The sequence below is a fragment of the Charadrius vociferus genome, unplaced genomic scaffold (genome assembly GCF_000708025.1).
Source record: "Charadrius vociferus isolate BGI_N301 unplaced genomic scaffold, ASM70802v2 scaffold858, whole genome shotgun sequence".
Taxonomy (NCBI): Eukaryota; Metazoa; Chordata; class Aves; order Charadriiformes; family Charadriidae; genus Charadrius; species Charadrius vociferus.
The window spans coordinates 23,512-46,407 of record NW_009649724.1 but is presented as its reverse complement, the minus strand read 5'-3'; the positions used below and the strand labels follow the sequence as shown (position 1 = coordinate 46,407).

Sequence of the window (22,896 nt, the reverse complement as noted above, 5' to 3'; positions counted from 1 at the left end):
GGTGTGTGTGGGGAGAGGGGACGGTGGTGGCATCTTGCCGGAGATGGCAAGAAATATCACAGCGAGCAAGCGAGCCTTGGCGGAGCTGCAGGGTCCCCCGTGCAGGGCAGGACAGGCTCAGCGACAGCCTTTAATTAAGGCAGGCAAAGCTTTTGCCTGTTGCCAAAGCAAATTAGAACGACAATTCTCCTTGGGTTTCCAAGGGAGTAGAGCCATGGCTTCCTTAGGCTCCTGTCATGAAAATATCTGCCCGTGGGGTATCTGGGTTGAAGCTTAGTCTATGCTGTCGCTTTAGAGACACATACCGCTATTCAACCCGGAGAGCACTCGTCGTTATTGAGAAGAGGAGCAGTGTTCAACTTAATTAAATTGCATGCTACTGAATTTTAGGTTAGCGAGTGACACGCGCTTGCAGATATTTCAAAATACTACAGTCTTGTGGCAGTAATATTCTACTAGGTATTCAGTGTGAAATGTAATTATTTTAGATAAGAGCAATAATTGCAGCCGGTGAAGTCAGACGAAATGTTTCTCAAATAATTGTGATCCTCTTAGATAATTCCAACTTTAGGTTTTACAGACCCAATATGCTTTCTGAAGTAGGTTCCCTTCCTGTAGTAATTCTCTCTGGAGAAACTCATACAAGAGATAAGTGATACCAATATAAATTAAACCTTCTTATGTCGCCATGCACTCAGAATACTAACGACCAGGATCCCCAGTGCCACGCTATAAACCCCAAGTGCTCGAGGCATGGCAAATGCCGCAGGGGGTGGGCACGCAGGAGCCCAGAGGCCTGAAGGGGACCTCCTGGATCCCCGCGCCAGAGCCCCAGGAGAGCAGCTTACCCCGCTGTTTGTCCCAGCGGCTGCGGGGCTGCAGCCGGAGCAAAGCCACTGCCGGTATCCCTGGGAGCTCTCCTGGCCCCGCAGGGCTTCCCTGGCCCCATCAGCCCGTCTGCTCTTTCCACGTGGCATGGAAACCACTGCTGGTATCTTGAAATACCCCCTGTATCGCTTTACAAGTATGATCTTACACCTCTCTCTGACGGACTGAGGCACTGCCTACTCTTAGAACTCTCCTCTCATGCAAATACTTAGTGTTCGGCTTGGTTGGTTTGGGTTTTTTTTGTTTGTTTTTAGTGCCAAAGACCAAGACATTGTTATCTGTTGTCTTTTCTAATGAGAAAAAGGCTCTATCTGGCTGTTAACTTCAGGAGACTGCTGATGGACATCAGCCTTACGCTGCGGTGCTGAGGACAGTTGAGTGTTGTGACTTTCAGCTGCGAATAGAGAACGAGGGCCACGGGTGTAGGAATTGCTGCATGAGAGGTGTATAGTAGGAACAATACTATTTCTGGCAACCAGGTTGCATCAGTATGAGTTGTAAGTAAAAACAAGAGTGGATCTTCCACATTTGACTCCTTACTCATGACGCCCTCTTTAGATTTCCAAACCCACGTAGCAGAGTGAGGCTGCTTAGCAGTGGGAGCCACTTCCCGAACTCAATCTGCTCCTCCTTCAGATCAATTGAGTGTGGAGAAGCTGCAAAGAACATGCGTGTTTTCGGGAATGTATTTAATGGCAAGAAAATGGTCAGAGTTCAAGCTGTGAAAGGTGATCACTGCACACTGGCTTGGTTGCTGCCTCCGTACAGCAAGGGAGCCCTTTTTGCGCAGCAGCATCCTTTGGCTGCCCGCAGCCACCGACCCGCTGCCCCATTCACTGCTGCTTCACAGGCAGGGCCACCGCCGGCTGCTGTGCAGAAGGCATACGGCCCTGTGGCCACCGCAGCGATGCACGCCTGTCGGTGCAATCTCACAAGTAAAAAGCAAAGCTGGATCGCTGTGCCAGCATCACAAAGCCGTCAGCAAATGCAGAGCGAGCAGCCCTAAGGCCTCTTGAAGGCACTAGAGGAATGAAACCCTTCGCTTTTGGAGCATTGCATCACCCCGAGCTGAGCTGCGGGCTGCCTGGCTGCCCTGCCGGGTGGCTCAGCTAACAAGCAGGGAAACTGAGGCACATGACGTTGGGTGATGCCTTACAGCAACTCAGGCTGTAAGTAATGAGTGTTTGCAACAGAAGGTCATCGATCGCATCAAAGTGCTTACCAGTGCAGTTCGCTTCATCGGACCAGTCCCTGCAATCGTTATCACCATCGCACTTCCAGGAAAGACGAATGCACATCCCTGAGCTGCAGCTGAATTCATCATTTCTACACTGATGAGCCTCTGCAAACAAACACACACAGTTCAGACGCTGTCGGGGCCGGGGGAGAGGAGGAGGAAAGCTTCACAAGGGCTATTGACTGAGGAGAGGAGTCTGATGTCTCAGAGATGACAGCGTACACAGCCCTGCAAAGCAGACTCATCTTGAAAGCATGTTTTCCTGCCTCATCTCTAGCCCAGGACGACCAAGAGCTACCGCCTTGCTGTCTAGCAGCCTCTTCTCTCCTTCAGTTCAGCTCCCCACCTCTCCAAATCTCCAAGCTGGAGGCAGATGGCCACAAACATGACAACGTGGAGCAGCCCATGCCTCCCGTGCGCTTGCTGGGCAGCTGCCCAAGGTCAGCTTGTAATCTCTACCAAATATTTGGCTTTGGGTCACCAGAGTACCCAAGGAGCAGAGCGGGAGAGCTGGACGATAATGGCACAGAAGTCTCCCTGACGGACCACAGTGAGGGGGAGAACCAGCGCATGGCCTTGCTCTCTATTCCTGTCCCTGTTTCCCAGTACCTATTAAATGGTGGGAGGCGGCAGTTGGTAGCCAGGATAAACAGGGAGATCTGGCGAGGCACCGTCTTGCCCTACGGCGCCTACGAGCAGCACCCTGGCCCGCAACAGCGCTGGGTGTTCTGCCCTTGCAGAGGGACAGGGAAGGAGGTTTGAGTGAGGGCACTCACCACAGTGACTTTCATCGCTGTTATCCCCGCAGTCGTCCTCCAGGTCGCATTTGTAGGAGAGCGGGATGCAGGTCCCCGAGCCCTGGCAGCGGAACTGGGTGTCGGCGTCGCACACGGTGGTGGCTAATGTGGTGGACAGGAGGAGAAGGAGGTCGTGGTTGTGGTTAGACAATGTTCCTGCTGCCCGACCACATGCACTTAGTGTGGGGAACTGAGGGGAGGGGGACAGCATCCTACGAGCTTTGCTCAGTGCAGCCTGAGTTACTGTGATGGTATTTTAGCGGCATTATTAGGAACGCCACGTAAAGAAGAGCAGAGGGGAGTTAGCTGTCTGCCAGGGGATCAGGACTGAAGCCTGTGCCACTCTCCAGGGGCAGTGCCTCCCAGCCAGGGAGCAGGAAAGCCCAGGGCGTAGAGCGGCCCGCTCCCCACAAAGGGGACTTGAAAGCACAAGTAGCAGGTCACGGCGTGGCAGCCAAAGGAGGGGAAAAGCTGGGCGTGAGCATTGCTAACTAATCCCTGTGTCAAACTGGTGAGCCCTGGTGAAACCACGCAGAGGAACGCTCTCCCTCACCCGGAGTCAGGCAACAAACTCAGACTTGGACTCTGCTTACTGGTATCTCAACGTGGGCAGGAAAATAAGCTCTTTATCAGTACAAACTGGACACAAACGGCACCTCTGCAGGAATACCTGGTCCTCCACTGATTCCTAACTTTAAAGCTGGCCCTTTTTCCACAGAGCACTAATCCGAACCCTTCAGGCTCTGCAGCGCCTTGTAACATCCTGCATGCATTGGCCGTCCCTAATTTTTCTCAAAGAGGTGACCTCCATCCTGCATGTGTGAACTTGATTCATTAGTTCAAGAAGAGGCCCACATCTGCACAATGAAGACGGAAAGTCACTTTTTATCTGCACTCTTTTCCTCAGCATTGGCCGTGCCCTCAATTAGCCCCAGAAGACAATTACTGCAAGAGACAAACACGCGCCCTCACGGGAGAGCAGGCATCAGTCTCACTGAATTTTAGACGCTTACACCTGAGTGGGTCAAAGGGAAATATTGACCCGTGCAGGACACAACTCATCCAAACAGCTTCGGCTGTCTACCCGAGGAGGAGATGAACCGCACCCCCAGAGCACCTCTTGCTCCCCGTGACTATGAAGGGAGCGCAGGCCATCGGCTCAGGTGCAATGCTGACACAGCACACATCTAAATTTGGACAGACGAATGCCACCGCGGGACACTTACGGCAGTTCTTCTCATCGCTCATGTCCCCACAGTCATTATCGTTGTCACACTGCCAAATGCTGTTTATGCAGTTCCCATTGAAGCATCTGTACTGGTTGGGCAGACACGTGTTTTCTGGTGCAAAAGGGAAAACAAAAACAAGCTGGCGTGAGGCATGACGCCGCGCTTTGAGAAGACAGGCCGTACCCCTCCTCGCCCAAAGGGCAGCGGAAAGGTGGAGCCGCCCTCTCGCAAGGGCAGAAGCCGTCTCTCGACGTAGAGCAGCAGCAAGAACCGAGCATGGCGTTACCTTCTTTTATGCAAGTGTTGTTCTTCATGGTGTAGCCGTGAGGACAGTCGCACTTCACCTCCCCTGTGGGCAGCACGGTGCTGGACACCCCCTCGGGGCACTTGCAGCTCCTGCCGTTGTTCGACTTGGGCAGGCAGAGCAGACTGCAGGGCTTGGCGATGCAGGCGTTCTCCCCTGCCGCAAGGAGGGGAGGAAGGAGACACGGTGAAGACGGAGGGCTGGAAATGCCATGGGAAGCCCAATTTCACCTGCCACCCCAGGCTTTGGGGTCAGGCCCCCATTAGGAGCCAGCGCTGCAGTGCTGCGTGCTGAGACTGGCCTTAGAAATGCACAGAGCCATCTGCTCCCAGGAGATCAAGGGCCTGAAAGGTCCTCCCAGTCTGTTGCAGGCTGCTGACCGGCGAAGCCCTTTGATGGTCTGACACCCATCTGAAACTGAAGCCAATCCCTTCCGCGCAAACATCACGCAGGGGACGCCACTACCTTATTGCAGCCCAGATGGATGAGTAAGTGGAGGACAGAGCTGGTGCAGCTCTGAGACCATATATTTTTTTCGCCTGTACAGCATGGAAAGGCCATGGTCTGTCACCTAAACTACTGAGGCACCACCACATCCGAGTGCCCTATGGGCTCTCTCCCTGACGGGGAGTATCTCTCGTGGCAGCCGAGAAGTTGGGCACACCACTAATGGAACACATTCCTTGCAACGGCTCCGAGTGCTGCAAACCCTGCAGGAGCAGGGACGAATTCAGGCGCATGAAATGTGAGCTGGGGTGGCCCGGTGACCTGTGGAAACGGGCGTTGAACGCATTTCTAAATCGCGGGAAAGATCACCTGCATGCTCATGCAATTACCTGTTGTCTTTCCTCTGTAAAAGATTTTCATATCCATGATGCCATTTAATCGGCCGACTAAGATCTCCATTCTTGAGCCGCTGTTTTTGGATGCTCTGAAAATACTCAGCTGTGACCAGTCGTTCCAGTAGATTTCATTCTGAAACACAGGCTTTGCTCTTAGCGTGAGGAGCAGTGCTGCCGGGGCTGTGCTCGTCAGCCGGTACCTACACTAAACCACCGTAACCGCCTGGACATACCGGGCACTCGTGTGTGCAAAGGCTCCCCAACCCAAGGGGCAGAAGAAGAGCAAGGCCTTAGGTGGGATTTGAGCAGGGATGGAAGCGGCAGTCACAGCTGCCGAGTGGCAAAAAATCTGGGGAAGGTATGGCAGTGCAGCTGCCTGGGAAACCTGCACGTCTCTTGGATGTCAGTCCCGGTTTCGACTGCACCTGCCCACTCGTTTCAGGGGCTTGGGGCAGGAGCAGAAAGACAGCAAGCATCGTGGCTGCTCCTACCCTCCAAATCCAGCGTGCCCAACGCTCCTCTGCCACCCGCCTCGTACACAGACCAACCTCAGAGCGTGTGTGCCATGGAAACGCGCGCCGACAGGAAATGAGCCGCCGCGTACATACCTTAAATACAGCAATAGCGTAGGGGTGAGGGAGGCTGTCCAGGATCACGGATCTCTGCAGACCATTGAAATCGACCCTCTCGATCCTGTCCATATAGGCTTCGGTCCAGTAGATCCAGCGGTCGTCTACAGAAATGCCGTTTGGCCACCGCACGCCCTCCGACACGATGCACCCGGCCGATGACCCGTCCATGTCGCTTCTGTAAATGCCAGCTCTGGAGTCTCCCCAGTCCGTCCAGAACATCAACCTGACAACAAGCAGAGAGGTTACTCGAAGTAATAAAAAAAAAACAGGTCGTCAAAAGGAAACAGGTCACGAAGCACAGGTTTGAATAGTTTACGTTCCAGGTCTCTTGCAAACCATGCCTTTGGAAAGTTGGCAGTTCTAAGGAACACCACTGGCAGATCTAAGAGCAGCGGAGAGGCTTATTTAGCTGCAGGTCCTGTGGTGCGAGCGCAGCTGGAGGTTACCGTGCGTGGAACTGCTTTGCTTTAGCGCACGCAGCTAAAGGCAGCCCAGGATTGTCAGCGCTGCATGTGCAGCGCAGCAGCTGCGGCAAAGCCGTACTCAGAACGATGCCACTTGCGTTTGGCTCTGGAATTGGAGCGCGGCTCGGATTCTCTCACGTCACTGCAGCTTGCCCCACTGACCAGACCAGTTTTACTGGCAGGAAAAGTTATTTACTGGTAGACATGTATGGGGAGGAAAAGAGCAGTGTAATCAAAAGAAGCCAACAGTTTGGGACCTCTGCTCCGAGGCGGCTGGCACCTCAGTGGGGAATGCCGTGGCAAGAGGCGGGCTCTGCGGGGCAGGACCGGGAGCTGTACCCTGCTGCAGTGCCTGCCGCCGCTCCCGTCCCCATCCTGCCCTTCGGGGCCAGGCCTCGCAAAGCGTGGAGGTGCAGGAGGGTGCAGCACCCCCCCTCCTCTTCGCCTCTTACGAGCGTAGCGGTGCAGGAGGGGCTGCACCAGTGCGGTTCCCCTGGGGAACAGCGAGGCAGCCGACTATTTGCGACGCTTGCTCTCTTACCCATCTCGGGGAACCAGAGCGAGGGCTCGGGGTCGTTCAAGTATCGAGGAATTGAGGACGGTGAGTCGCAGGTCTCCGTCTGGATTGGCAACCTAGAGCGGCAACCAAAACCAGGAGGGGTGCGTTTACTGCGGGCCGTTGCACTGGTTAAGGTTACACGAAAACTGTGGCAGGTAATTACTGCTCCCGAACAAAACAGCTGCCGTGGGCACAGGGAGCAGTTGCTGTGAGGTGGGTGATAAAAGAGGATAGATCGGTGTATTTACGGACGTTTCTGTGTGTCTAAATGAGCGGGCGGCTGCCACAGCGCTCCGTCCGTACCCCGTGCTGTCTGCGCGTACCCCCCCGGTTTCTGCTGCGTGATTCGGCCTCACAAACTGACCTCGGTTTAAGTACTCGGGGCTGAATGTTATCATACCCTGCCTGCATTTAGATCCAATGAACTGGCATGTGGTACGAGGGTCAGTGTTCACTGATGCCACACCAGCAATGAGATTTCAGGGCAGCAGCCAACTTAGGGCCCGGCCACCTTAAAGACGCACTGACGCAACCACCTCTTGGTAGTGGGGGTGGGCATAGCTGTACCTCAATTTTGGGAATCCCAGCATTCACCCAGTACAGCAACTGACTGAGAGGTTCGAAGGCCAAAGCTTCCACTGTTTCCAGCCCGGTGCTTATGATTATTTCTTGCCCGGAGCTGCCGTTGAGACAAAGACGCTGGGGGGAAAAAAAAAAATTAGGATAAAAGATGAGGAACTTCCGCAGCCTCGAGGCGAGCGCGGTCAGGCGTGCGAGGCAAGCCGTAACAGACAGCTCAGAGGAGTACCCGAGAGAAATATTTGCAATTAAGCTTCCACTGTTTCCAGCCCGGTGCTTATGATTATTTCTTGCCCGGAGCTGCCGTTGAGACAAAGACGCTGGGGGGAAAAAAAAAAATTAGGATAAAAGATGAGGAACTTCCGCAGCCTCGAGGCGAGCGCGGTCAGGCGTGCGAGGCAAGCCGTAACAGACAGCTCAGAGGAGTACCCGAGAGAAATATTTGCAATTCGGGGTGTGTATGCAAAACCTGCTTCCAGTGCAAGGAGACGATGAGAGGGGCGGCCGGCACCGCAGTGGCCTCTGCGCTCCCCGGCTCACCTGTATAATGTCAAGAGTGATGTCGGCCCAGTACAAGCAGTTGTGGTCGTAGTCGAAGTCGAGGGCGACCGCCCCTCGCAGCCCGGCCAGGGGCAGCTCCTCGCTGACGCCGGAGGCGAGGTCGTAGCGGTGGATGGAGTAGCGGGTGGCGTAGAGAATGAACTCGTTCTCCTCTGCAAGAACAGGGAGCGCCTTGTTTAGACGCCTCTGGCCGTTTTAGGCAACTCCAGGGGCAAAAAGAAAACACCGGGTATTTTTTTCTTGCCCCTGACTGCACGTTTTAGCACCTCAGCGTAAGGGAGGCAAAGGCCCTTTGTCTCGGTGGGATTAGGCTAATGAGAGCGCGCTAATAGCCTTACGTGGGTCTCGCGCGCACTCGTGCCGGGAACACACTGCGGCCGTTGTTTGTTCCAGGGGCTGAAGGAGGAGGGAAGGATGGCAAAAACCGTCGTGACCCCTTCCTTCCCACGTCAGCGTGCCGCCAATTAGAAACAAAATACTGATCTCCTGTTCCTTAAAAATCTCATAAAAAAGGTGGGAGTGATGTAAATCTGCAAGTCCTAGGGGACACGGGCACTGCCGTAAACATCCCAGAGTGGGTTTTGTTTCTAATTTGCACGGAATCCAGAGTAATGGGATACTGGTCCGGGACCAAGTCTCCCGAGCATTAGCACACTACCGGTAAAGTCCAATAATGCTATTAATGAGTAAAGCTAATGTCAGTAAGTAACTCTGGCTGAGCATCCCTAATGAGATTATGCGCAGATACGAAACAGATACTGTACATGAAAGTGTTACCATGGTGCGAGCCAACACGTATCTGAAGACGATCAGCAAATACGCTGGGAACACAGCACTTCAAAGCCCAGCCCCGTGGGGACCGCAGGTTTATTTTTCGATCGGCAGGGCCCTTCTCAGCATGACTAACACGGCTCTCCAAATAGCTCGAGAGGGCTCAGAGGGGTGAATGATGTGTCGGGCTCTGAACGAGCAGGAAAACTAAGCATGGTGCTGGCTTGAATCCCAGCAGAGGGAACGCTTCCCCAGGCACCCACCAAGCCGTTTTGCACCGGGAATATCTTTTGCGCTCTGAAAAATCTTAGGCCGGTGCAGGGAAACCTCACGTTCAGCTCAGCCCTGGCCCCGGTTCGCCCTGCCTGCAGCGCCGGCTCGGCCGCCCCATCCCTTCCACGAGCATCTTCCCTGTCTCGGGCTTGCTCTGGAGCTGCTGCGTGGCAGCATGCTAATCATACAGCTCGTGACAGCAGATTAAATTAAAACTGTAATGAGCAGAATGCAAATAACTTTGGCAGCACAGGAGCACGAGACCGTTTCAGTGCCTTGTACATTTGAGAGGAGAAAATAAGGGCAGAGGCGCAGCGTGGCGGGGAGGCGCGGGAAGACTAAAGGACAACGTCTGGCCCCAAACAGCCGTCGTTCAGCTGCGTACGGTGGCCTGTCTCAGGGCGGTACCTTTCGAAGGGTCTCCTCAGGACTGGGGGGGGATCTTTGATCTAACTCTTGTCTTTCTGGTTGGGTTGAAGCCCGCTACAGTGAGGACGCGATGGGGATAAGGGTTCCTGCACAAAGCCTGCTCTGAGGGCTTCTGCCTCTGTGTCTTCAGGAGCAGAGAGGGCTCTGCTCCGCAGGCTGAAGCTGTGCGTGAGCGGGTCCCTCAGAAGCTCTCTGGCCGCCGGACAGGAGAGGAGATGATGGGTTTGTAACCGACTGAGGCGTTTCAGTTCCTGCGTCACAGGTTTTGTCTGAGAGCCCCCTGGGAATTTGTGCATGGTCCCTCAGGCACCAGCCAAAGGTTCCGTGAATGCAGCCCTTGTGCCCTAAGCAATCCCGTCTGTACTCACCAGCCAGTGGGCACGGTACCAGCTCCCCTTCGAGCCGCGACTCGATGTCTCCACCTGTACAAGTGTCCCCAGGGATCTTTCGGTAGCTGCAACAGAGCGAGCCAGGCAGTTTATTTCACGGAAACTGTTAATGTGCCATCCTGTGCCGCTAGAATAAGCAGCGGCGCTTAATTGCGATCTATGTCCAAACATGCAATTTGTTTACTGCACTTGTGTGTGTGGGTTTTGTGGCTGTTTGGGTTTTTTACTCAGCAGTAGGATAAATCCCAGCGTTTGGAAGATCAGGTTCCCCTCCCAAGTACAACACATACCCTCGAGTCTTCTTGTAAGTTGAGCCAACAGGGCAGGGGACCGGCGGGTCGTACGGTTTCCCAGCAAATTCAGGGTCAGGGACACAAACTTCTAACGATAAGTCGTCGCTCAGCTTAAAGCCAAAATCACTGCAAAGAGAAGAAAGATGTAAGGAAGGACAGGGGACAAGGAAAAATGCAGCCATGCTATACTACTACTCTGCTCTGCTTTTGCACAGAAGTTTTAAGAACCCAAAGTATCTCAAAAGTCCATTCATTTATTATCAGTATTTAGCTGCGTAATAATATCTTACAGCCAGACAGCTTCTGTCTCCAGGACGTTTCAAGAACATTTTGCAAATGAGCTTGCCAGTGGCTGAGCAGACTAGGGCAGGTGAGGCAGCAAGGCTTAGCTGAGCCAGCGTGCCCTGAAAATCTGGCCGCAAGCCCCGCTTGTCCTGCTAGCTGGCTTAGGTCGCGGGTCTGTCTCTTGGCTTTTGCTGTCGGCAAAATGGGAGTGACAGTGCGTCTGTTCTTTGGAAAATGCCATGGAAGAGGTTACGTCAATCAGCTTTTGCAAGGAGTCCAGGGCTGCGATTCTGAGGCAGGAATCGGATCCCACCAGCCCTATTCCCAGTCTGCTCACAACGAGCCAGGCTCGGTCTCCGTCTCGGCATCGGACAGGCAGGGCTGGACCCCCGCCCTCAACTGCATGCACCGGGCACTCGAGGGGTCTGGCTGCGAGCTCTGCTCAAAGTCCAGCCCCGGAAGAGCAGTTCACGTGCTAACCCCAAACCTTTGCATCAGATTGCCAGAGTGTGTTTCCTAATCCTGAGAGCACTGCACAGCTCTCAGGAGTCAGTAATGTGCAAATTGCAGAGGAAACGATACAGCAAGGCCAGTTGCATCCCTGGGGCTAAAGGTCACTAAGCTTTGTAGCGGAGTATCTCTATGTGCCATGGGAAATCGTCCGCCATCATTTGAAAGAAGGTGATGCATGAACAATACTTTTCTCTTCTATAGAACCTTTCAGAGGCTCCCGAAAGTCTCTAAAGACATTAATTAAGTCTCATGCCCCGTTATTAATGAAAGGATGTTTTCAGTCTGTTTAGTTTCCTCTTTGCTATGAAATCAAGCAGCGATACAAAGAGCTAAGGAAATTGGATGTTTGTTCGCTTTGAGCAATCGGTCACAGATATTTATCTCGGACTTACCATCCAGGCTAAAAGAAATTAATTGGTCTTTACCATTCAAAGTCTTCCCTCGTACAAGAGCAGTTGGAGACCATGACAGGCCTGTCAAAATCTTCCCCATTGAAGCAGGTCGCATGAGGAGTCCTTCTTTTGAAAACGGTTTTATGCCCCAGTAAGCATTCGTTGCCTCGCTCGTCGGAGGGCGACCACAGTTTGTAGTCATTCTCCGTGCAAGGGACCCCTAAGAGAAGCGACAAGGTTGGGGTCAAGAAAGACGCGGTCCTTGCTGCAACCCAGACCGAGGGTTTAAACGCAAGAGAGACAGACGTCCCTCGGTCACTGTTGCCGATATGCGCCCGACGAGGATGCGCAAAGCACAATATCGTGTCCTGCACCGCGCTCCGGGGACAACGCAGAGAGCTTTGCTCTCAGAGGAGGTGCAAAACGCCTCTCTCGAGGGGAGCCACAGGCTCCCAGCAGCCAGCCCAGCCTCCCAGGAGGCTGCGTTAACCTGGGCTTCTTGCCACGGCTAGTGGCATCGAGACCCAGGACGCTCAGAGTGCGGGCAGGCGCGCCGGGACCCAGCCTCGCACCAGCATGATGCCCGTTACCCCTTCCCTCTCCTGCCCTCCTCTGGCACAAAACAAGCGGTTTTTCCCCCCAGATTTCAAGGCTCAAGCCCCGGCCTGAAAGAGAGGGCAGAGCGGAAAGCATTTCAGCTCAGAGTGTGCAGCGGCACTCGGTGACAGGAGGCAACAAGCAGCTCCGTCGCGGTGACAGTGAATTTGCAATGCCTCATTTAAATGAAGTCATTCTGGTTACCAAACAGATCCGTTTCCAACAAAACGTCAAGGGAATCAGTTATAAATTTTAGTCAAGCAAATTCCTCTGCTGGGTTTAACTGCTCTTTGATTAAAAAGCCGCCTCGCAATCAAAGCTGAAATGGGTTATAAAACATTCATAGGCACAAGCCTTCAGAAGGTTTTTTCTCCTTTTTCCTTTTCAACAAATCCCTCGGCGAGGTGGGAGAGGGTATGGGGAGGGCGCAGGGGATGCGAGTGCCTTCAGCAGCTGGGTCCACGCGGACATGAGATGCGAGGGACGGGGCACCCGAATGCAGACGGTGGTACTGCAGCCCCACGGGCGATGCCCTTTCTCCCCCGGCTCGCCCGGGGCACCGGGGTCTGCTGCTAACGGGACTTGAGGGCATCTCTCTGGGGTCTCTTTTGGAAAACTGGATGGAGGGCAAGACCACCAGAGGTTTTCTCGGTGCCCGTTTCGTATTTAGGCGCCCAAGTTCCCGTGTGTGTCAGGGGGAATCTAAGAGCCTTAGATGACTAGTTTGGTTTGTAGCCTGAGGTCTCTAGGTCGCTTTGAGCTTCTGAAACCTCTCCCGTGCCCCCTCCTGGGTCTCAGCCCTCCCAGAGAGGGTTTGTCAAGGTCTCACTGGCACCCACGGGGTGCTCAGCGCAGCCCGTGCAGCGTGGGGACCGGCTGATTTCAGCAAGGGCTTAGCAGCGTGTAACCTGCAAAGCCACGGGTTGGAGAGAGGATGGCTCTCCCACCGGCCCAACCAGTGCCAGCAATGGCTCTGTCACCCGTCCCCTTACCCAGCACGTCCGTGGTGTTGATCTGCAGTATCAGCCAGCTGTGGCCATTCTCTTTGTACGAGCCGAAGATGGTGAATATGGTGCTTTTCTCCCCGGGCTCGGTAAGCAGGCCGTACACGAACACCGGCTTCTCTGAGAACGTGAACGTTTTCCAGGTTTCCCCCTCGTTTGTGCTGTACCTGGAGAAAGAGTGGGAGAGCTGCCAGGGGCAGGTCCTGCCTGCCGCAGGGCCCTCTCTCCCGGCACCAGCCCGAGCCCCAGAGGCCGTCCCCCTGCCCTGCCACGTACTTGAGCTGGTCCGTCTCGGTGCCCTGCGCGATGGCCACGAGAATGCCGCCGTGGTCGCCCCAGGTGTAGTAGTGGGGTCCGGACAGCGCCTGGAAGAGAAACGGTGCCGAGGGGTGCATCAGAGCCGTGCTGAATGAAGGGAAAAGCTTGGCGGGAAAGCGTGCTTTGTCAGAAACACTGCCGGACCCGAAGTAACGTTTCGGGTCGTCTGGGCTGAGCCAAATATCTGGAGGCACCAGAGATTCAAGCGTTTATGGGCCAACATCTGCTGTCAAGAGCAGCCAGACCAATTTCCCTCAACGTATAGCTGTGTGTAAGAGCAGCGCTGCGCCCGGGACTCTGCTCCTCCCGCGCCATGTGCAGGGAAGGGATTAACGAAGTGCCATTACATGAAGCCGGAGTCCATCGCTCCCTCTCTCAAGTCTGCAGCCCTTTGTCATGTCAGCCAGCCTTTCCCGACACCCGGCAGGGACTCCCCGCCTTCCCAGGGAAGTGTGGGGTTTGGGGCTGTAAGGCTTCTTGAAGGCTCAAAGAGAAGTGGGGCTGTGGCGTGGAAAAAAGACAGCTCATACATGCATTCCGTGGAAAGAAACTCATCATTCACGCTCATCTCCAGCTCTACCTAGTGACCACCAACACAAAATCACCTTTGCTTTCCTGTCTGGGGAGCCCAGCGCAGCTCAGGATGAAAATAGAGAGCGTGTACGTGCCTGACTCTGCTCGCAGGACACGCTAACGCACTCGGGGACGTGCTTGCACAGGGCACTGAATGCATTGTTTGTTTCTTTTCTGCGCTGTGAGACCGCACCGGTGATCTGGAGAGCAATGACCCTTCCAGCCTGCCGCCTGCCAAAGCCGAGAGGAGGAGTTGTGTTACTCCTCCTCCGCTCAGGAACGGCAGTGCCGGGTCACTCCGCACCTCCGCTCGCGATACAAAGGGCCCGAATAAGCCAGGAGCTCGCCATCGTTAACCGCGGGTCAACGCTCCCTCGGCATGTTTTAATTGCGCTTCAACACAAACCTGCCCGCGAGCCAGGGGAGGAGGTTGGCACCCGAAAGTCTCGGCTTTCGGATACCCTTCCCCGGCCGTGAGCGCTCCTGTCTTGCTGAAAGGCTCCCGCGGGGAGAAACGGCGGCGCCCCCCCACCCGGCCCCCCCCGCAATTTGGGGTTTTTTCAGCCGGTCCCCAGCGGAATTTGGGAGGCGCCTGCTCTCAGCCTCCGAACCACGGCCGGCTTTGGCAGCAGCCAGACCCGTGGCGCGTCCCCACCGCCGCCGCAGCTGCCCAGACCTTAACCCAGACCACGAAGCACTTACGGGAGGAAAAGGAGGCCGTTTAATTCATAGGATTAAATCGCTTGCAGATGTTGAAATAGCATATTACACTCGCTGCAGAATGCACAGGCAGACCACAAATGCTGCCGCAGACCAGAACACCCACTTAGGAAACAGCATCAAACTCCCCGTGAACCGAGGGCGACATCCCAGTTTTCTGGAAGATGCCGGAGCCTCTCCAAAGTCCTGGCTGTCAGTCCCACCTAAAAGGGGCCGGATGACCCCTGCCGAGGGCAAGTCCTGCCAGCTGAAAAGAAGAACCAGAGGAGGGAGCTCTCCTGCATTTGAACCCACCACCTTCACCCAGAGGACCGAGAGGTTCACCTCTATGCCAACCCTCGCCTGGACCTTCATTTAAAGACCTTTTTGCCTTGGTCTCAGGGGACATTTGGCACCTTCCAGCTACAGCTCTCCGATGTGCGTATGCAGAGGTCACCCTTAATGCCCAAGAGCGGCACATTGCTTATCTATACTGCTGCCAATGTCCTACCCGCTGCACCGCCACCTCGGCCGAGCCAGCAAGCAAAAGAGCGGCCTTACCTCTCTCCACCTTGCTCCGGCACTGCTCGAGACATAGACATTGGTTTTCCTTGCCATGTTCTTGCCAACAGAGCCTAGGAGAGCGCAAAAAATCATTCTTCTTCAGGAATGCAAAGGGATCGCTTAAAATAAAGCCAGACCCCTCGAAACTATTTTTAGCTGTGAGCGACATGACAACGATTGAGGAGCTGATTTTTCACACTATAAACTAATCCCTTCCAAAGCAAATATTTTAGACTAATACAAGTTTTAAAAGCAGCTGGGGAAAAACCTATGGCTGAAAAGATGGTGAAAAAAAACCAAACGTGTTAGTGTTTTCTTCAGCAAAGGAGCGAGACAAACAGGAATTTCGGTATGTTCAAGAAACCCTTTACGTGGATAGGGGCAGGAAAGAGGATCAGAACAAGCTGGCAAGGTTTCTCACGTCACCGTGCTTCAGTAAAATGTACATGCTGGAATTACTGTATGGGGACTGCAGCAGAGAAAGGACAGCAAAACGCACAATGTAATTGCATTTTTGTAACCTGCGTATACAAACTAGATGCTGCCAAGTTCCTCGCGTGCTGACAGCAACGTGCCCCAAGCCCCCACAAGGCTGCGGGAAGAAAAGCGATACCGGTGGCGATGATCAATCCCGGTGCCGACTCCTTGGAGAGAATGGGCATCCTACGCAGCTGGAAATTAAGCAGCTGGCTCAGGCGCTGGGCCAGGTGGAGAGAGCAGCCCTCAGAAAACTGGAAAAGCAAAACACAGTGGCATCAACCCTCCATCCCGCGCTCGCCCGTGCCGTCGTCCGACCTCGTCCGTCCCTCTCCGCTTGGAGAGGCGAGGAGGGACTCCCTCGCGGCGAGATTGCCGTTTCAGCCTCTTTTGCGGGGGGCTTCTCCTGCACTCGCCCCCTGCCCCTTCCCGCCCCGCGCTACCTCGCAGTCTATCTGCTCCCCGTAGCGCGTCTGCGCCGGGGGCTGCAGGAGCTCCCAGGTGCCGCCCTTGTCAAAGGTGATAACGGAGCGCATGTTCTCCTCGCTGAAGGAGCCGTTGATCAGGGTGGCAATGTAGACGCCCCGCACACCTTCCACGCGGTGGAAGTCCGCAAAGGGCTCGTTGGCAAAATACCTGCGAGGAAAGACAAAGGTGGGCTCCGGGAATCACAGCCTCCCTGGGTCTGGCGGGTGGGGAATGTCAAGCCCGGAGATCAGGGCGATGCTTTGATCAAACGCAGCCAAAAAGCACAAAGACTTTGGCCGATGTTCTTGTGTACCGCAGTCGATTAGGCGCGTCCCACGTTACCTGACCAAGGTGTCACTTCCAGCTCCTCCCGGGCTGTAGTAGAGCACGTTTTCTAAGGACAGGGAGAACTTCAGGCCCTCTGCCTCCGAGATGTAGAGGTTGGTACGGTTGTTATCGTGGCTGACACACACAAACACTTGGTCCTCCGAGGCATCGGCAACGTAATATTCCTTTGGATGGAAATGACAGGCGAGCAAGCTTCAGGAGTGTGGGCGTACGCGCAGGGTTTATGTACAGGCTGGGTTAGCATTTCCTTCTAGCTAGCTGAAAGTTAATTCTTTTCTCCACCCACTTGTACTTTTTCCACTTGGCAAGCGGGTACCTTTCTTCCACTGTTTGTTTTGGGTTTCTTCTCCTGCGATCTCTACCCTCTGCCCCGCACAACCCACTGGCCGTCCCCCAGGAGCAGTGCAGGGTGCCAGCCCCCATCGGTGGCAGTCCTCTCTCTGCCTGGACCCTACGGAGGCCGGGGGCGTCTCACAGCCGGGAGCGTTCCCCTCGTGCTCTCCTTCCTCCCCGCCAGCCTGGGGACAGCACAGCACGTCTGCTTCACGGACCACAGACTCTTTGCAAAGCCTGGCTGTCCCCCTCGGCTTCCTCTGCCTGCCAAGAGGGATGCTCCAGGCCACGCCGGTGGAACCAGCGCACGCGCGGCGACCTAGCGCCCCCGCCGTGGGAAGAGGTAAGGTCCCCAAAAGCAGAGCCAAAGCACTGAGAGCACCGAGCTCAGCCCCTCTCCGGTATCTGGGCTTTGCTGCCAGCCTCCATCAGCAGCGCTGGAGGAAGGTGGTGACTGTGTCTTCCCAGACAGCCTCGCCCCCAGGACAGCGCTGACCCGCACAGCGCTCTGGGTACGCCGGTATTTCTCCAGAGGCACGAATCGCTGCAATAAAGCACCATCGTGTAAACCTCAACATCACCCAAACGTGAGCTGTTGCTCAGCTAACCCCCCCGCACAGGGTCATACGAGGTCCCTTCCCGGCTCCAACTCCTGCAGCGTCTGATGAAACGCAGAAAAAATGCTGTTGACATCTGAGGGCGTCCTGGGCAAAGGAGGCAGAGAGGAGGTCTTCTCTGAAATTGCCACTTACCTTAATTGGATGCTTGGTGACAAACTGTGCCACGTGCATCGGCTTGCGGTTGAAGGAAACCCAGAGCTGGACCGAAGGCGGCTGCGAGCTGCCCTGTAAATGCTGCGGCAGAGCAGAGGGACACGTTAGGAGTAGAGCTCACCCCCGAAATCACCCTCATCACCAGCGGCGGCCGAAAGGCAGACTGGGGCAAACCCACAAGCGCATGCTTGGGACTTCACCCTCGCTGCGTGCAGACAAAGCATGGCACCGCCTGCCCTGGGACTGGCCATGGGGAGCAGCGCTCCCCGCTCCTGGTTTACATCCACGCCGGCAGCGCTCCATAAGGAGAGAAACTGCCCTTTCAGGCAGGTCAAACGGAGGTAAGGAGGCTGGTTTTAATTCCTCCTCTTTCTGCAGAGCACTCTGTCCTTTCCTTCCTATTTTTATTGATTTGCGCAAAATGAAAGGCACCAGTGTGAAGCCCACAAAGTAAAAAGCCGGGGGCAACCTATTTCATACGGGGTGCCGATGGTAAGAACCTAAACCCAGATTTAGGCTCCAAAAATAAGCGGCCTGATTTTCCCAGGCTCCGCATCGCTAAGCAACCGTGCCTCCCACGGCGAGGAGCAGAAGCCGGCATCCTGCATGCCTCTGCCTCCCGGCCCGTCCCCTCCCCGGCGCCACTCGTGCCTCGGCCGGGGTTCGACGCCAGTGCCAGATCCCAGACCTGGGGATACCGTTTCCAAACCAGGGGGCCGCAGCCAGGCTGGCCTCCATCCGAGCCTCCGTGTTCCCCACCGGTCCTTGCCTCAGCATGGAATATGGGTGATTTCAGTGTTGTTTAGTGTAACGCTGGTTGTTAGAGCTGCTGGACAAAGCGTGAGGGTGGCCCCTGTGACGCCCGAGCCCTCCAGAAGCTGAAACAACTCCGAAGAACCCCCAAATTGAGTTCGTGCTTTGAAAGGTCCCGACCCAAACCAGCCCCACGCTTTCAGGGCGCTGCCCCCACCCCGAGCCCAGTGGCTTCTCGGCAGAGGCGCGGACCATCCCCCACGTTTCACTCAACGCCACCAGCACGCCTAGATAAAATCTTCTGCAAACCACAGCAGGCTGCAGAGCAGGCGCAGCGCCAAGGGGACGGGCCCCCGGAGTTGCAGGCTGTACTACCTGCCAGAGAGAATTCGGAGAAACTGAAAGGGCTCCGCAAACACGTCCCCCACCAGCGTCAGACAGCACTAAGGCCGCTCGGGTGGACGGAGGCGACACGCTCGCTGCTTACCGCCTACAAAACGCTCCAGGGTTTTGCAAGGAGTCACCCCTAAATGGCAAAGGTTGCTCATTAAAACAGACTTGAGGGTGGCAGCAGCGGGGGAGGAAAGCAACGCTCACATCTTCTAAAAGGCAAACTGCTCCGTACCTTCCCGAAGGAACAGGACTCTGTCCTCTCCGCTGTCCTGTCTCTGATCGTCAGTAAAGGACTTGCCCTCAGTGAAAGCACAGACGATTGCTAGCTTGCTTTCAGGTTTGCCTGAAAACGGCCAACAGCTCCCAAAAGTACAGGGGGCCTGGGCCGCAGAGGGACCCAAAAGACCGCCGGCGCTCACCCTCACCCTCTTTCCTTAGGAAAGCAAACTGAAAATCCAGCTCTTGCCAGGCTGGCGCATGGCAGGCTACTTGGACCCAGTCCACGTTTGATGGTAATCCGCTCTGACAAGCGGCCTCCTAACCACTGAGCTGCTCGGCCGCATCCCCCCTTCCCCTGCCGCCGCATCCCCCCTCGCCTGTCTTCCCCGGGTTTCTCCCCGGTCCCAGCACTTCCCAGCCTGACCTACTTCTGCCCAGCCCGCTGAAGGCAGGCGTAGGGAAACGCCGCTGCTCGGAGCCCCGCCAGGAAAGCGGCATCGGTACGTGTTGTTTTGTCCGTGAGGGCATGAGGTCAAGCGGGGAAGGCAGCGGCCGGCAGCCTGAGCAACACCTCCGCGGCAAGCTAAACGCGAGGTCCGAGGGCCGCGAGGTAGAGCAGTGGGCAGCATCGTCCCTAGCGAAGGCTCTCGCCGCGCTTTAGCCGCAGGTCCCAGCCCAAAGCAGAGCGATCGCCTGCTGTGGAGGCACTGTGCCGAAGCAGCGACCGTCACCCGCGGCAGTGATTTGGTCGCAGGATGCTTACCACGGACTTGGTTGCAAACATGTATTTGTCCCTGAGCTGGAAGTCTTCGACGTCTTCCAGGATTATCTCTTTATTTTCCCGGCTCTGAAAGAAATCGGTGCTGCGAATGACAGTCGAAGCCCCAGAAGGCTCGTGCCGCTCAATGTACACTGTATTTGGCTTGTCGTAGGGCTCAACTCCCCTGGAGAGAACAAAAGAGGCGGTGGTGGTGCTAGTTCTGCACTCGCAGGGCAGCAAACGAGGCCAGAGGAGAGAGGTGAGAGAAGGCAGGAGGCGGGTGTAACACACAGGGGCGATACTTACCAAGAAAAAGACTTCACGTGTTCCTGAATCATTATCCAGGTTTGGCCAAAATCGTCCGATTTCCAGAGCTGCAACGACAACGGTGAGAGATGCCAGTGGGACCGGGCAACCAAACAGACCCAGGCCTGTAAGAGACCTAACCTCGGGCAGTGAAGGTAAGACCGACACGCGTCCATTGCAAAATCGTGAACTGCTTTGGTGACTTCTTTTTAGGTTGCAGCTACCCAAAGCAAAAGCAATCTTTCTAGCCGCGGGAGAATAACTCTAACGGGGAAAAAACGTGCTTTAGTCTCCTACCAGAAGGAATTCTCACTGTCTGTCAATCCACCTGGTTTTATCTCTGCAGTAAAAATAACTCGTTATAATGTACTCATGCGGTACATTAGCAAGGGTAAATATCTGGGCAGAGCCGTCTTCCCCTCAGAGGCCGTTACAGCCCCGAGCACAGCGACCCGCTCTTGTTGCAGATCTGCGGGCATCAGCGAGGAGAAGGTCAAGAGGAGAGATAGTATCTTTCATTGCGCCAACAAAAGGAGCAGCGATGAACGCGCCAGCCCGCAGGCAGGTCAGGCCCTCTGCGGACCCCGTCCCCCAAGGGCCCGCAGCCCTGAAACCCGCCTGGGTTTTCCCGAGCGCTACGGTGGCAAAGCAGCTGCAATGTTTGCCTCTGTTTTGCAGGTTCGCCGGTTCAGCCAGCCAGCATCCAGCCTCAACAGCCAGTCCAGCAGCCTCCCCGGGGAAGGCACCGCTCCCGGCCAGCTCCGTCCCCCAGGATGGCAGCGGCGGTGCCCAGCACGCACCCTGCCAGCACCGGACTCAAACCGGCACGGACTGTGCGTACACCCTGCTCGACTGTCCCCGTTCACATCTCGGGGGATGGTTGTTTCACCTCCAGGTTTTGCTTACTCTGCCTCTATCTATCTTAAAGTGCTGTAATTATTTACAAACTGTAGCCGGTAGCTCCAGGGGGAAAAAAAAAGGTTTGTTTTCAGGAAGCAATTTGTTATGCAAGACCCAAAGCCAAACCACGTGCCCACATGAAATACTGCAGAGGTCAGTCCCGCCTCAGCTGCCAGCGCTCCGCGGCGAGTTACGACCGCAATAGTCGGGGAGATCGATACGGTCAGGAGCAGCGCAGATGAAGGACCAGCATAAATGAAGGAAAAGGGAAAGGAAACGTGTAAGGCAGCCATCCTGCAGGGACTGCATCGTCACCACACCACGGGTCAGAAACCGGCCTGAGCTGTAGGGAAGGGGTGTCCTGGCTAATGTGGGACGGCTCTGCGTACAGATCAGACACCCTGGACGGCCAAAGCACGAAACCACATGGCGCTGGCAGGAGGTAGGGATGCTCTCGGCAGGCCGTAAGGGCTGCGGGGCACGGAACGGGCCAGGGGAATGCCACGGCGGCGCTGAGGCAGGACGTGAGCCCTCCGGCTGAGCAGAAGCGCTCACCTGTTTTTTAGGATGAGACCTGTCGAAGCCCAAGAGGAGGTTGGGGTCCCTGCCGTGCAGGAGGAGGTCTGCTGCTCTGAAGGGAATGGAGAAGCCCTGGATAGTGTTGCAGAAGTCGGTGGTGATCCAGAGGTAGGGGACGAAGGCATCCACGAAGATATACTGGGAAGAAAGGGACCGACAAGGAAGAAGGGAAGCAGGTGGTCAGCCTCCAGGAGGTCGGAGCAGAGCTCAGGGAGCAGTAAGAAAGGCACACGTCCCGGGGGAGCCTTTGGGAGGGCAAACTCTGGAGGAGAGGACTTTGCCAGCCCCAGCCACCCCCTCTCCCGCCATGCTCCGGTGCTCCTGAGCATCGCACAGCCGTACAGGAGGTTCGGCAGCGTGCCCGGCATGTCCCGCCTCTGCCTCGCGGACCCGCGGGATGGCCCGAAGGGCCCTCTCGGGGAGCGAGATGGCCGTGCAAAAACTGCTTTTGGTCCCCATCTGTGGCGGGGCTCCGTCCCTCCCCGCTGCTGCAGCAGAAAGGCCCAGGCGAGCACTTGCCCCGTGCAAAGGCAGGTTCTCAGCGTGACCCGCAGACGTGGGACAGGGTGGCCGCACACCCGGGTGCCCTGGCCCGAGGGCCATGCCGTGTCCACGCTAGCGGAGGGGATAAATGGTGTATGAGCCCCGCCGGGACCGGCTGCCGCATCCTCACCCTCTTGTTGTCGGCTGGGCTGTGGTAGAACTGGGCGATGGCCACCTCACTGCCGTTCCCCCCGCCAAAGCTGAACCTCTCCGAAATCTTCTTGAAACTCTTCCCATAGTCGTACGACACATAAACCTGCAAAGGAGAAGCCCAAGCGGGAGGAGTGAAAAGCTCTGGTTTCCCTTCTGACAGATTTGGTTAAAAATTCAGAAAACGACAGGAGGGGAAAGCCTTACAGATTGCCCGAGCCAGCCTTTCGGGGCTCGAACCTGTCGGGCAACACAGAGGATAGCAAATGGGGTTTTTTGTGCCTCTGACCTCAACCTCAGGGGTCTTTCTTTCACCCTTCCAGCGCACGTGTCTCAGGACTGATTTCTCTTCTAATGCTTGGGAAAACTGCACTTTTAGGAGCCTCTACTGTCTGAATTTGTGAAAATATTTACTTTCTAGCCAGCTATGGTGTGTGGGTTTCAAGGTCTCGGTGTTATTGAGCTCGCCAGGTGCAGCGATGAGGAGGAGCGAGACCCAGGAGCTTGACCCAAGCTGCCCAACAGGATTATTTCACACTATGAACGTCACATTCAATATTCATTAGAAAGTTTGCTGCGAAGTGCTCTCTCTCCCTTAACGGCTGCGATCCAGAGAACTTCTTGCCGGTGCCGGACCCCTGAGCCCTTCCCTTCCTCCCGAAGCCGCAGCACTGACAGCGTCTGACATTTGCTGTCCGCTGC

The 22,896-nt window shown here is 55.6% G+C and overlaps 1 protein-coding gene across 1 annotated transcript in view; it reads right to left on the bottom strand.

Annotated features, from left to right (window-relative positions):
- SORL1 (sortilin-related receptor, L(DLR class) A repeats containing) overlaps positions 1-22,896 on the bottom strand; it is a 39,286-nt gene that overhangs the window by 15,921 nt on the left and 469 nt on the right. The window contains exons 2-24 of the mRNA XM_009890774.1: positions 22,175-22,300; positions 21,478-21,639; positions 20,023-20,090; positions 19,720-19,900; positions 17,571-17,672; positions 16,480-16,649; positions 16,113-16,305; positions 15,806-15,923; positions 15,190-15,263; positions 13,315-13,403; positions 13,027-13,205; positions 11,471-11,657; positions 10,245-10,373; positions 9,934-10,019; positions 8,072-8,244; positions 7,520-7,651; positions 6,935-7,026; positions 5,906-6,152; positions 5,292-5,430; positions 4,438-4,611; positions 4,149-4,262; positions 2,902-3,024; positions 2,111-2,230 (exon numbers count right to left, since the gene is read on the bottom strand). Of these exons, the coding sequence (XP_009889076.1) occupies positions 2,111-2,230; positions 2,902-3,024; positions 4,149-4,262; positions 4,438-4,611; positions 5,292-5,430; positions 5,906-6,152; positions 6,935-7,026; positions 7,520-7,651; positions 8,072-8,244; positions 9,934-10,019; positions 10,245-10,373; positions 11,471-11,657; positions 13,027-13,205; positions 13,315-13,403; positions 15,190-15,263; positions 15,806-15,923; positions 16,113-16,305; positions 16,480-16,649; positions 17,571-17,672; positions 19,720-19,900; positions 20,023-20,090; positions 21,478-21,639; positions 22,175-22,300 (3,178 nt within the window). The remainder of the gene's footprint in view (positions 1-2,110; positions 2,231-2,901; positions 3,025-4,148; positions 4,263-4,437; positions 4,612-5,291; positions 5,431-5,905; positions 6,153-6,934; positions 7,027-7,519; positions 7,652-8,071; positions 8,245-9,933; positions 10,020-10,244; positions 10,374-11,470; positions 11,658-13,026; positions 13,206-13,314; positions 13,404-15,189; positions 15,264-15,805; positions 15,924-16,112; positions 16,306-16,479; positions 16,650-17,570; positions 17,673-19,719; positions 19,901-20,022; positions 20,091-21,477; positions 21,640-22,174; positions 22,301-22,896) is intronic.